The 12500-nt window shown below is 33.4% G+C and overlaps 3 protein-coding genes across 3 annotated transcripts in view; 1 reads left to right on the top strand and 2 right to left on the bottom strand.

The window, feature by feature from the left end:
* Positions 1 to 4969, top strand: part of LOC113810600 (transmembrane protein 231) — a 6901-nt gene extending 1932 nt beyond the window's left edge. Inside the window, exons 2-5 of the mRNA XM_027362227.2 lie at positions 87 to 247; positions 759 to 887; positions 1204 to 1429; positions 1742 to 4969. Coding sequence (XP_027218028.2) covers positions 87 to 247; positions 759 to 887; positions 1204 to 1429; positions 1742 to 2001 — 776 coding nt within the window. The 3' untranslated portion in view covers positions 2002 to 4969. The remainder of the gene's footprint in view (positions 1 to 86; positions 248 to 758; positions 888 to 1203; positions 1430 to 1741) is intronic.
* Positions 2793 to 8077, bottom strand: LOC113810601 (uncharacterized). Its single transcript, XM_027362228.2, has 4 exons — positions 7741 to 8077; positions 7319 to 7525; positions 5548 to 5708; positions 2793 to 5383 (listed from the first exon to the last, which is right to left on the bottom strand). The coding sequence occupies exons 1-4, from the start codon at positions 8075 to 8077 to the stop codon at positions 5177 to 5179; spliced, it is 912 nt and encodes a 303-aa protein (XP_027218029.1). The 3' UTR covers positions 2793 to 5176.
* A 193-nt stretch (positions 8078 to 8270) lies between these two features.
* Positions 8271 to 12500, bottom strand: part of LOC113828619 (probable ATP-dependent RNA helicase DDX20) — a 5470-nt gene continuing 1240 nt past the window's right edge. The window contains exon 2 of the mRNA XM_027381623.2: positions 8271 to 11206. Coding sequence (XP_027237424.1) covers positions 8271 to 11123 — 2853 coding nt within the window. The 5' untranslated portion in view covers positions 11124 to 11206. The remainder of the gene's footprint in view (positions 11207 to 12500) is intronic.

Below are 12500 nucleotides of genomic sequence, written 5' to 3' on the forward strand. Positions count from 1 at the left end.
AACACTGTTTCTGCTCCTTGTACATTTATTTAGAATTTAGATTAATTAGTTCTTTAGTTCTAGATTATCATTAATTTATTCTACAGGCTTGTGGATAAAACATGCAGAATATAGAGAACAGGCAGATGTCCACTTCAAGCACCAAGTCCTCATTGTCAGTGACACAGCTTCAGGCCCTCTTGTGTGGTCTACCCAGCCCTCATTTAATAATCTCATGGGAAATTATTTACGTATTCCATTAGTAAAGGTGAGAATACTGATTATTGTTTTTAACAACAATTATTCTGAAATACAATTCACCATATACTTCAATGCACATGTGAATTGTAGTATATGGTATTTTAAAGTATGATAAGAATTATGTAAGACATGCCATAGATGATAATGATATGAGCAGGTAGTCCATATCAAACTGTAAACTAATTGTAGAAATGAGTTATTTGTAAGTCCAATGATATATTTCCCTGAAGTATATGGCAAATTGTTTTGGATTTTTTTTACACAGTATAAATAATTCCTACATATATAATGTATCAACATTCTTAGTTTTAACAGAAAAGTTATTATCTTTATTTTCTTGTTAGAAGTGAATAACACACAACAGGAGTATGTTTAGTTATCCAGTGTTTAGCTTTTTCTTTTAAAAGAATGATTTATAGACAGAAAGCATCTTTTTATGGTCAGAGCTTAAACATTGATAAAATTTTGGCAGTAAACTTTTATGAATATTAATTTGTTACTTTCTGATTTTCTTTCAGTCATATGAAGAGGATGAAAACCATGACGGTGTGAATGATAGACTAGTCTTCAGCTTGAATATTCCTTTACTGAGCAATGAGTTGGTTTATGGCACCACACTGTTGCTGACATTTGACTACAGACTACATGTAATTATTGTATCATATCTTTGCAAATGAATATAGGGACAGTCTTGTACTGATGACCCTTATTTATTATGTAATGGGATACACATGAATGTTATTTGACAAGTATATAAGAATAGTTTGTATATTTTGCAATAGAGCCAGTAGGGCTTCAACAATTGTAGCAATTAAAGCTTTGGTGTGTAACTTCATACTCATATTTATTCTACATCAAGTGAATAAGAAAAGGAAAATATTTTTTTTCCCCCTGTGTATTTTGGAGTCTTAGCTCTCTTTAACTCTGTCATTCTATACTATAATAATTATTTTTTTTCCACAGCACATGTGTGAGTTGATAATGGAGGGTGCAGGACTGTTTCAGCATACTAGTGGAGTTCCCGTGTCAGCTTTTCATGTCACAACTGACCTAGCCCTGCACCAACGTCAGCCTCTTCCTCCCTCTGGCATACATGCTTTATATAACGCATCCATACTGCCATCATCCGTCTCTGACACAAGAAGCTGGAGATTTCAGGAAATTTTCTCCAGTTACTGGAAAAGAAATAGTAAGGTTTTGTTTCCTTTGTAAACAGATAATTGTAAATAATTGAGGTACTATCGTGGAAATTTGTAGCTATATCTTAAGAAGATATTAATTTATTATAATGCATAATGTAAAAATCATTCATATTCATATTTTGCTTATTAATTTACCTTTACCCTATTTGCTATGAAGGGAAAATTGATCATTTGTTCCTAGTCTAACTTTCTTAAAAAGAATAGAAAAGGTATTGGTCATGTGACATATTGTGATGCAATAATGGAATGTGTGCTATAATTTTTGTACTTTGATTTCTGACGCTAATTACTATTTTCAGTTACGACCAGATTTACCAACTTGTACACCAGCTGGCAGACAGGACAGAGTGATTCATTTACCATAAATTTGGTTGTGCAGTACCCAGAACAAACTGTTTTGTATATTCCTGGGTTTTGGTATGTGCTTAAATGGGCATGGATACAATATTTTGCTGTCTTAGTGATCTTGGCATATGTTATTAGTCTGATTAAGGACTGGGTTTACCAGAACCAGGTTGTGTCAACATGGGTTCAATTCCCTTCAAAGAAAGATGGGTAGAGTTCTGAATAGAAATAGCAAACAAATTTCCATGTTATGTGTACAATTACAATGCAATTATCTAGTCATAATCAGTGATTAAGGGTTTAGAGAGTCAGGTGTTGATGTTAATCCAAGAAGTCATCTTGCCCATTGTCATGTATGTGTCAATTTTTTGTTTATAATCTTATATAATAATACAGAGTTCATAATCTTTATTGATAGAACTGTACCGTGCCTACCGTCCAAAGTGTATATCATTGATTTGTAAAATCTGTACTTTAAAAATTAATTAATTCATAAAAAAAAAAAAAAAATCAGATTAAGTGTGCCTGGAATGGGGATGTCTGTTACCATCATTGTTCTGTAAATGTCTTTCACATGCATAGTCAGATGTATGACTCACTTCCAAGTTGTAGTTGTCTCCCAACTTTGACATATCAGTAAAACAAGACAGTTATGGATATACTATCTTGTGAATGGTAGGACCATATCCCTGATTAAGGTTTTTGCCAATAGAGCTAAAACAGGTGTGCTCTCTAAAATTTGTTTTAACTATATACCGTAATATCTCTTATTGCATTAATAACATCTCAGTAATATCTATATTACCTATCATTTGATGGACACTGGAAGTATGAATGGCTTCTACAAGAGCTTTTTTTTTTTTTTTTTTTTTTTTTTTTTTTTTTTTTTTTTTTTTGTTTTTTTTTTTTTTTTTGAGTAGTTACCAAAGGCAACTCTAGAACCCATTAATGTCAGTGGCACAATACAGCTCCAAAGGAAGTAAGATCAGAGAAAACATGCTTCAATAACCATTGTAAACTTTAATTATTACAACCTAATCACAAACCAAATCACTGGTAAGATATGTGGATGGAAAAGTAAGGAGAATTGTCATGGAGTTGACTTGTTCAATTCATCCTCAAGTTGCAAAAATATATCCATTTCAAATTCATATCTCATTGTATGAAGTTTAAGAACAATCCAAGATCAGTCATGGCTACTATGTTAATATGTTTTTGATACAATTCAGTATGTATCATATTTTGATTCTAAATCCAATATTATATGGTATCAGTGCCTCAGACTATAAACATAAAATACCTTCAAGAATTATTTTATACTTTAAATGACTGTGAAGGATCTGAACGAAGGTAGATTTAATAGTAGTGTATCATTTTGCATGATGGGACTACAAAGAAATATATTTTTGTTATCTTATTTGGGCTGAATGAACTATAATGTCTTTTTTGTCTTTTCATTTGTATTAATGTCTTCTTTTTTCTTCTTACTTGTATTAATGCAATTTTTTCTGTATATCAAATGGATTTTTTTTCCCATGGTAAATATAATACTGGAAAAACATTAATTTTAGACTTTCCTTGAGAGTCACTGAGTTGTAAGTTCTCCTAGCCCACTCAAATCAATATTTTTCTAGACAGAGGAAGGATATAAAGAAGTCTGATGGGTTGAAGGTAACAAAGTGGGTCTAGGTGCCAGTGTTACTGTATCTTGCCAGTATTGTATTTAAATAAACATTTAATTTTTTGTGCAGTATTTATTTTATTAAATATTTGTAAATCAAGTTGTGTTTTGAGACTGTGACCTGAGAATAAAAAGAAAAACTATACAGTCTTTAAATCTGCTGAAACCATCACTCTAACATTATATGAAAGTAATAACGATTACATGGTACATGCAAAGACCTGGTTTTAAATAAAATTAACATACATATCTAACTGTGACCATAACATATTTAGTAAATCTTCTTTCATGTTTATTATAAAGCAGTTTTATTGACTCTGTGGATTTATAGACAAGAGATGCATAACCACATTACAAAATTAGTGCAAAATTCAGCAGAGACAGGCATGCTAGTCTGACAGATTAAGTTACTCTTCAAAAGGTATTTTTTCAATAATCTAAGAGCATTATATATCCAAACAAGAGAAGGTTATTCTTCCATAATGCAACCGAAAACTTAATGTAACTACTGCAATAGTATGCCTTGGAATTTTAGGTTATAATTTTTTGTAGCCTTTTTTACACTGGATATCTAAAAGAATATTTTAACAATATTTACCTTTGCATTTACCAAATATGTTAAAAAATCAAGAAATAAGACAAAAATTCTGATCTAAAGATAAGAATTTATATTGGTTACTATTGACATGATAATCTACACCTCTAAATTCTCTATTTTTTCTGAAATTGTAAAGTATTTAAGATTCTTGTTGTTAACACATTAATGATAGCTTGATCCTTTCTCTTGTTTTTAGAAGATATTAAAAATTAGGAAGAGAAAGGAAGACATATATCTAATTCTTAAATAAGTAAATAAAAAAATCTGCACTTTATAGTAACCAATGTGATTAGGTGATTATTTTTTTGTTATATAAGAAGCTGGTAAAGTGGTCATTCACCCATAATTTTTCTTGTGTATGAGGAATATTAATAAAAAAACAAAGATTATAAATCAATAGACAAAGGCACTCTAGCTACAAGTGTGCCTAAAAATGTCAAATCTTAGTCTTTTAGTTATAGAGAGAAAATTTACAAATTAATGAAATTCACAAAGTGGGTTTCAACAAACTTGCAATGAAATGTGACCCTGCAGGCAGTCTTTTAAACAACATAAACATTTGGCAAATTATATTCTTTACAGATTATTTCCTTTAATTATTAAAGGCAACATGCTAAATCCAAATCCAAATACTGATATTCAGAAATAAAAATCATAACAGTGAAGCTTCAATTATTACTTTATATGCGGATATGTGCATCCAAAGGTATTCTTGCCAAAAATACATCTATTAAGTTTTTTGGTATTCAAAATTTCAACTATAACATAGACATAAATATATTCACATTAATGCAATCTCATGATGGTAGTGCATTCAGGTGAATATATCAGTGGTTATGTTACAGATGAAATTTGGGGGGAAAAAAAAAAAAAAAAAAAAAAAAAAAAAATAATAATAATAAAGTTTTTTCGGGCATTATGTTTGAGAACCCCTTTTGATGGGCATACCTTCATATATGATTGCATTACTGGAAAATCATAACATGTCTAAATGACGTTATAGGACATATATATGAAAAGCACAGAGAATATCATCATAAAAAAATCCTTCTCAACAAAAACAGTGGTGGACAAATATTCTACAACATGATATCAAGAATTTATGAAGTACTAGACTGGTTTGCTTTTTTTCTTTTCATAGACACTGACAAACTTATTATCTGCAACATAGAAGCGAAGAGGTTTATTAGCCCATTCTTCACCGGCTGATTCAATGCCAATCCTTTTTCCAATAACCACCTGACTTTCAGGAATAGATGTGCCAGCCTCTAGCCAAAGAACATTTGATGTTGAGAGATCCAACTTGTTACAGGAATCCTGGAAATTAAATAAGGACACAGTGACATACACATCACTTAATTTTTAGAGTTTATAGTCAGTGTCACTGATAGGAGCAAATATTAAAAATTGTAATAATACTTGTAAATACAATGATAACAATTTCAAACCATATTGTATCACCCTGGATACTATTTCCTTACCTTGGTCATGTCAAGTGCTTGACAAAGTTTAGAGGGGCCATTACAGAGCTGATGTGTTTTTAGAGGAGTTGTGTTCTTTCGTCTCTGGTTCCTCCCAACTGCCATAATTGACATTCCTTCTACTGGCTCCAATGCACGGACCAGCACACAGGATCCATCCCCTTGGTAGCCAAATTAGAATGACATACTTTAGTTCAGGAGCCAATTTATCCAGTACTTATCTTAAATGAACATAAGGTTATGAAAGTAAACAGAAAAAAAAAATTTATATACATATATAAAGGAAAAGAGCATATCAAAAATAATTTTAAATGCTGACATTAAGTCACTGTTTCCTATACATTTTAAAAACATGAAAAGGTTAAGTAATGTTTAACTGTTAAAGTTTATGTACTGCCCACTATAGTCTTTTGTGAATTATATTTCACACAAAAGGCTCCACAAGTGCTCAACCACCAAAGAGTCAATTATTTGGCTCTAGTTACTGCACCTGATTTCCCCATTCCCTGAATTTGCAAGATTTTTTTTTCTAATGCTATTACTCATATGGTTATTGAAATTGTAATTATTATAATGTTATTAAAATATCAATAGCAAAGAAAACAGTAAAAAATATAAAGGAATCTTTCCGGCAATTAAGTAAAGTGTAAACAGGTAAGATATGTAGAACTAGTAATTGACTCCTTGATGACCCAGCAGTTGTGGAGTTACCTCAGTGCAAACACAATCAATAAACTAATATTATATTGGACTTGGCATGTAATCATGCCATGCACATCCAATGGTTAAAAATTAGATGAAACAATAAAAAAACTTTGTGAACATATGTTATGGATGAATGTGAAAGTTAACATGTTGGCAATGCCCTCAAAAAGTTTTATGATGAAATTAGTATCATAAGTAAGTCTATTAACTATTTCATCTGTAAGGGTGATGAATCATATGCATGGTGACACTGTGATATCACATTTAGTTAGTACTCTGATATGATATTATTTTAATGATTTAAAGTCTCTTAAGTCTTCTAATCTTCAAATCTGTTACTATGAAGAGACTGACAGGGAAACTTTCTCAGTAACCCTGAGCTTTTACATGTGATTTTCTTACCTTTATTTATCCTTGACCTTTCTCTTAATTTTTTTTGTAATTCTAGAGTTATTACGCTACTATATCTTCACTTAGGAAAGAAGTTATATTAACTCACTAGCGACTATTATGATGCAGCTGTTACATCTTGTACACCATTTTCTTTGCAGTACTGATTAAAGGCATTTCCATATATTTTGAAAGGAAAATAATAAGAAAATAATCAAACACCCAAAGGAAATATAAAAATTTGGATGATAGAGGGTCCTTCCAGTACTGTATTCTAACTTTGCTCATCTTTTAAGCCCTGTATCTCAAAATGTAAAGCAACATTTCTTATCAATACATTTATGATCAGTGCTTTCAATTTGTTATCATAATATAGCTACTTAAAGGTAATTATTTTATTTTCATGTAAAGAAGAGTCTTTTTTCCCAAATAAAATTTCTGCTTTTGTCACGAAATTAGAAAAAAATTAAATAATCAATACTACACATAAAAAATAAAACTAAGCTCCTGAATGACACTAGAAATCGGTAATAAACCTGTTAAATTTACCTCACATTTTTGTTTAAAGAATAATCTAGTTCTAGCAAAGCTTGAAACTCAATGAAAATGTGGTTTATTTTTGCTATCTTTTTATAAACAATTGTGTATTTTCAAACAACTGATCCTTAATTATTACCTTGAGAGGATACATTAAAGCAAAAGTACATCCCATATATTGGGTACACATAGGCTGTACCCGGCTTCATGTACATGGGCTCATTCCTGGGGGTCCTCTTGTTGTTGTGACTGTGAGATGCCACGTCTTCTCCTCCAAGGTAACTTTCTGTTTCCACAATGACGCCTGATACACGAACACCATCAATCATTCTCACCATAACTTGACCTGTGTTCGGTTCAAAAAGCTTTAGATATACATTTTCATATACACATAAAGGTAAAATAATTATATATTTCATATTAACATGTAATCCATCTATATTTAATCAAATCACATATACCAAAACTCATTTCAATCTAAATCAAAAGAGCCTGAATCAAGCTACTCTAAAATCATGACCACTTTGGACCAGTAACATTCAGTGAAAAAATATCACCTACCTAATAATGCTTTAGCAAGGGTCACACACTCCTGATTGTAAAAACTGTATGTTAACCTTCTCGCAGGCAACACAGATGAAGCTGCTACTTGTGACTGCTGGATACAAGGCTGTTGGTTTTTACTTGTAGATTCATCAGGATCCAAGTTACACACACCATCTGAAGTGCTCTGATTATCTCTGCTTTCCACTGCTGTACTACAGCTGCTCTCATCACCATCACCATCATTTGAATTATTGAAGTATGGGCTAACAGTTGGATCACTTGTTGCAAGGGATAAATCTGTACATAGCTTTTTGGTATGGTGATTCGAAAGCTCTCTCAGTCTTTTAGACATTTTATGATGTTCACAACTTATAATTCTGTGCAAGTCTTGTCCAAAAATTAAGTATTACTTTTCAAATTATTCTTAAATACAAAAATATATAAAATAATAACTACACTTTATCATTTAAAACTAAAACTTCACTAGAGAATGTGTATTAATAAACTTTCTATGTACATTCATAATATCTTTTAGTCTCTTATCACTAACTTTGCTTATTAGTGCTTTTTTTAAAGCACTTATCACATTTATAACTATTTTGGCTATTGCGTGAATGATAGTCACGGGCTATCCATGCACTCATTCGTCCCATGCTCTGAACATAATCCATCATTGAGGCAAACTTCTGAGCACTCTCAATGTAAGCTCTCTTATGATTGTAGGCACTCATAGTGTAGTAGTCCCATTCATAAGGATAACCTGTATAATAGTTCTGCTGCTGCTGGCTCCACTGCGCTCCTCCTTCTCCTCCTGGTGGCTGGAAATTCTGGTAAGCTCCTCCATATGAAGGATAATCTGTCTGTGCATATTGCTGATAACCTGCACTATACATACCATGCATCTGGCTCCAATAATCCCTTTGCTGCTGTTGACTATCATAATATCCATTATAACTTTGCTGGTAATGACAATCAGTGCTTGAGCTACTCTCAAAAGAAGTGTCTGTGCTGGTAGATGTGGGCCTCTTTGTTAGCTTCTTTTGTACCTTTTTAGACTTTGGTTCTCTTCTCATTTCTAAATCTTCTTGTGATTGTTTATGGTGTGACCTTGACTTCTTTACCGTTTGTTTTATTTCTTGAGACTTGAGTACTTTTTCTTTGTTTCCTCTTGAATTACTGGTCTTCTTTGAGGAACACAGTTCTGAGGTAGACTGAGTTGTGCTCTTGGAAGACTGATATAACCCACTGACAGAATCTGTGTTGACTTTACTCTCCCTCTCTGACAACGAACTCTCTGTTACTTTGTCAGCACAATCAGCAGTAAGTGTAATGCCGTTAACTTCATGTGTTGATACAGCTGTTTCTGGGGATAATCCATTTTCATCTGGCTCTAAAAGATTTATATGCTCTGTCAAATCACTGCAAGATTCTTTACAATCATTGCTGTGAGGAAGCAAACTTGGATCTTTTCCTTCAATTAAAGCCTGAAGTGCTTCTTTTATATCAACTTTTGAGGACTTCCAGAATGTATCTATACTTGCAATTTTGTTTTCAAGGTCCTCATTAGTGTCCTCTATGTGGTCACAGAGAACCTTCAGCTCTGATTCAGATGGATTCAGTCTATCAGGCAAGGATGGAATAGTAATTGTTGAAGAAACACTTTCTGTGTCATGTTTCTCTGACAGTTCCTTGTAAATCTCTGCATATGAAAACTTATGAAAGGAAGAGCTTACCTTACTAAGAAGGGCTGAAACGATTTTCAGGTTTTCTGCTTTCTTTTCTATTGCTTTTTTTGCCACTTCTTCAGGATTGCTTTCTTTCTTACATGATAGATCATCATTTATAGTTTCCTTTGTATTCCTTACATCACCCTTTCCATGATCATCTGGTTTATCACTTTTACTTTCCTGTTTTACAATTGTCTTATTCTGCTTGTGACCTTTTTTTCTCACTGACTTATCCTTCAGATTTTCTTTTTCAGATTCATCATGTATTTCTAGTTTTGAATTAGATCTTTTCCCTACTGACTCAGTTATTCTCTCTCCTACATTCCCATTTTGTATACTCTTCATAACTTGTTGGTCTCGTGAAAAGCCTTTTTTCATGCTTACCTCAAGCCATAGATTCAGTTCCTCTTCCCCCAGCATCTCTACTTCCTCCATACCTTCTACCTCTTTACTAGTGATATTGGAGTCCCAGCCCTCTTGAAGTAAATAAGCTTTCACATTGGCAAGCGTCACAATAGCTCTCATAGCTGTCCAGTCATCCCCCTCAGTAGCCAGTGTGATGGCACCTCCTCGAGAACCGAAGCGTCCTGCTCGTCCAACTCGATGTAAGTAAGTGGCCTGATCCCGTGGCATGTCTAGATTTATCACTAGATTGACATGTTCAGAATCTAAACCTCGGGCAGAGAGGTCTGTGGATATAAGGATACGACACTTGTAAGAGCAGAGAGCATCAAGTGCCTGTAAACGATCTCTTTGTGCTTGGCCACCTGTTAGGTATGATACTGGCCATCCAGTTGCTCTTAATTCATTACAAATTGATTCAGCACGTAACTGAGAATTAGTAAAGACAAGGCACTGGTTGAATGTTACCGTTGATAATACTGACAACAACTCAGACATTTTGGTTTGCTGTATTCTATGCGGTTGATGATGGAAGGGAAGCAGCCGTGCAAACTGATTCACACCAAGAAGAGCAGGACAATCTCTCCCAAGGCGAACATGATTTGGAGAACGCATCAGCTCTTCTGCAACTTTTGCAACTTCATCTGTATATGTAGCACTTAATGCTAATATTTGTTTATTCAAAGGGAGTGCTGAGGCTAGACTGGTCACTCCTTTTGTAAACTGACCTGTCAGCAACTGATCAGCTTCATCAAGGACAAGCAGGCGAACATTATCAAGCTTTAGGAGACCAAGTTCAACCAACTGTGCTAAACGTCCTGGTGTGCCCACAGCTATATGACAACAGCTGAGCTTTGCTTTATCCTGTGACAGAGCAATGCCACCTATAAAGGCATAAGCCCTCAACCCTGGTGTTCCAATGCCTATGGAATTGATTACTTGAGTGATCTGCACTGCTATCTCCCTTGTTGGTGCTATGACCAATACTTGAGTGGTTGAGGCTGTAACACTGAGCATCTCCAGAGCAACAACAGTAAATACACATGTCTTGCCTGTTCCACTCTTGGCCTGAACCACAAGGTCAAGCCCACAGCGACCAAGTGGAATAGCAGCGAGTTGGATGGGACTTGGCCTGATAAATCCAGATTTCTTCAGTCCCTCCAACACATGATCAGACAAGTACATACTTGCAAAATCCACATTTTCCTCTACATGTATGTCGTCAGTTCGTTCTCGGTCACTAATAGTGTGTGCTTTTTTTGTTGCCATTGTTAGCTTTGAGTAAAAAGTGACTTTACTACTGGTACACTTACACCATTTGATAACAGCCTTTTCTCACTTGTTCCACTTTCCTGAAAGAAGAACAAATTTTTCTCACACATCATTCTGTATACAGACATGGTAAACTTTTAAGCTATGACAAGCAAGAGCATGTTTTGGGGTAATTTTTCCCTATGTTGAATTACTAAATTTCAAGTACTAGGGTTCATATTTTTTTTTGCAAATTACATACTCTACATGTATAAAGTAGCACTTACATATATAAACATAACTTCTTTTAACTTCTTGATGAGTTCTGGCATGATAAATATCCAGAAGAATAAACAAACTCACAAACCTACAACTATTAATAGTTAATCAATAGCCATCAAAATTATCAAAAACTCAGTCTCCAGAAATTAGAAAACAGTACTCAATAAATCAAAATTCAGATCTACTATTAGTGATAATCAAAGGAATGAGCAAGAATCCATCACTCAATTCTTACTGTGGATTTATTATTGACATCATTCTGCAGCACTGCAGAATGATGTTTTTGTGCTTTACAGATGTAAACATACGATTGGTTCAAAACATCATCGTGATTTGATCATGTGTAATACATTGACATACAATAGTGCCAATAACTTCTAGATTTTAAAATTAAACAGTACATTTCTTATATTTCTCCCTCAACACCAAATGCTTATAGTTACTGTGCAATTTCTGTGTCACATTAAAGCCAGCTGTTATGAGATGCTTTGTATAGTGATACTGTCTAAAAAAAAGTAAAAGGGATACAAATTCTACACATGATAATTCTACATTACCTGAGAAAAAAGTCAAGAATCACCCTGCCATCATGTTAAGTCATTACTAATTATAGACATGGGTATAGTTCCCTTAAACTTGTACCTGTTTCGTTTAATCACAAATGCTCTAAAAGCACTTAATCACCAAGGAATCAATTACTAACATTACTTGATCTCGCTTCTTTACTCCATTCCTTGAATTTCTAAGAAAAAAGGTTTAATAGGTATATGAACATTAATGCTTTAATAAATAATAATTCTAATAGTAGCAATAATGTTTACAAGAATGCTTATACAATGCAACTGTTTTTTTAATTCTAAAAATTCAAGAATGGGGTGTATATATATAGATGTTAGGTAAATCTAGTAACTGCCTCCCTAGTGATCAAGTACATGGAACAGTTTGTGTGGAAAAAAAAAAAAAAGAAAAGAAGGGAAGTAGATAGATAATATACTACAATTATGTCAAGTTGCTAAGAATAACCATGCCATCAATAATCCAGTGGTAGTGATGGTTCATGATTAGAGAGCAAGCGCTGCTGTTTCAGGGCAAATTTCGAAGCTTCTTCCTTAA

The sequence above is a fragment of the Penaeus vannamei genome, chromosome 34 (assembly GCF_042767895.1).
Source record: "Penaeus vannamei isolate JL-2024 chromosome 34, ASM4276789v1, whole genome shotgun sequence".
Taxonomy (NCBI): Eukaryota; Metazoa; Arthropoda; class Malacostraca; order Decapoda; family Penaeidae; genus Penaeus; species Penaeus vannamei.

What these genes read in the sequence shown, in the direction of transcription:
- LOC113810601 (XM_027362228.2), bottom strand. Translation starts at nt 8,077, where the DNA reads ATGTCTAAAAGACTGAGAGAGCTTTCGAATCACCATACCAAAAAGCTA. An exon ending in CCTTGCTAAAGCATTATTAG is followed by an intron (nt 7,526 to 7,740) that starts GTAGGTGATATT and finishes AACCGAACACAG; the next exon opens with GTCAAGTTATGGTGAGAATG. An exon ending in CTTTAATGTATCCTCTCAAG is followed by an intron (nt 5,709 to 7,318) that starts GTAATAATTAAG and finishes TTGGCTACCAAG; the next exon opens with GGGATGGATCCTGTGTGCTG.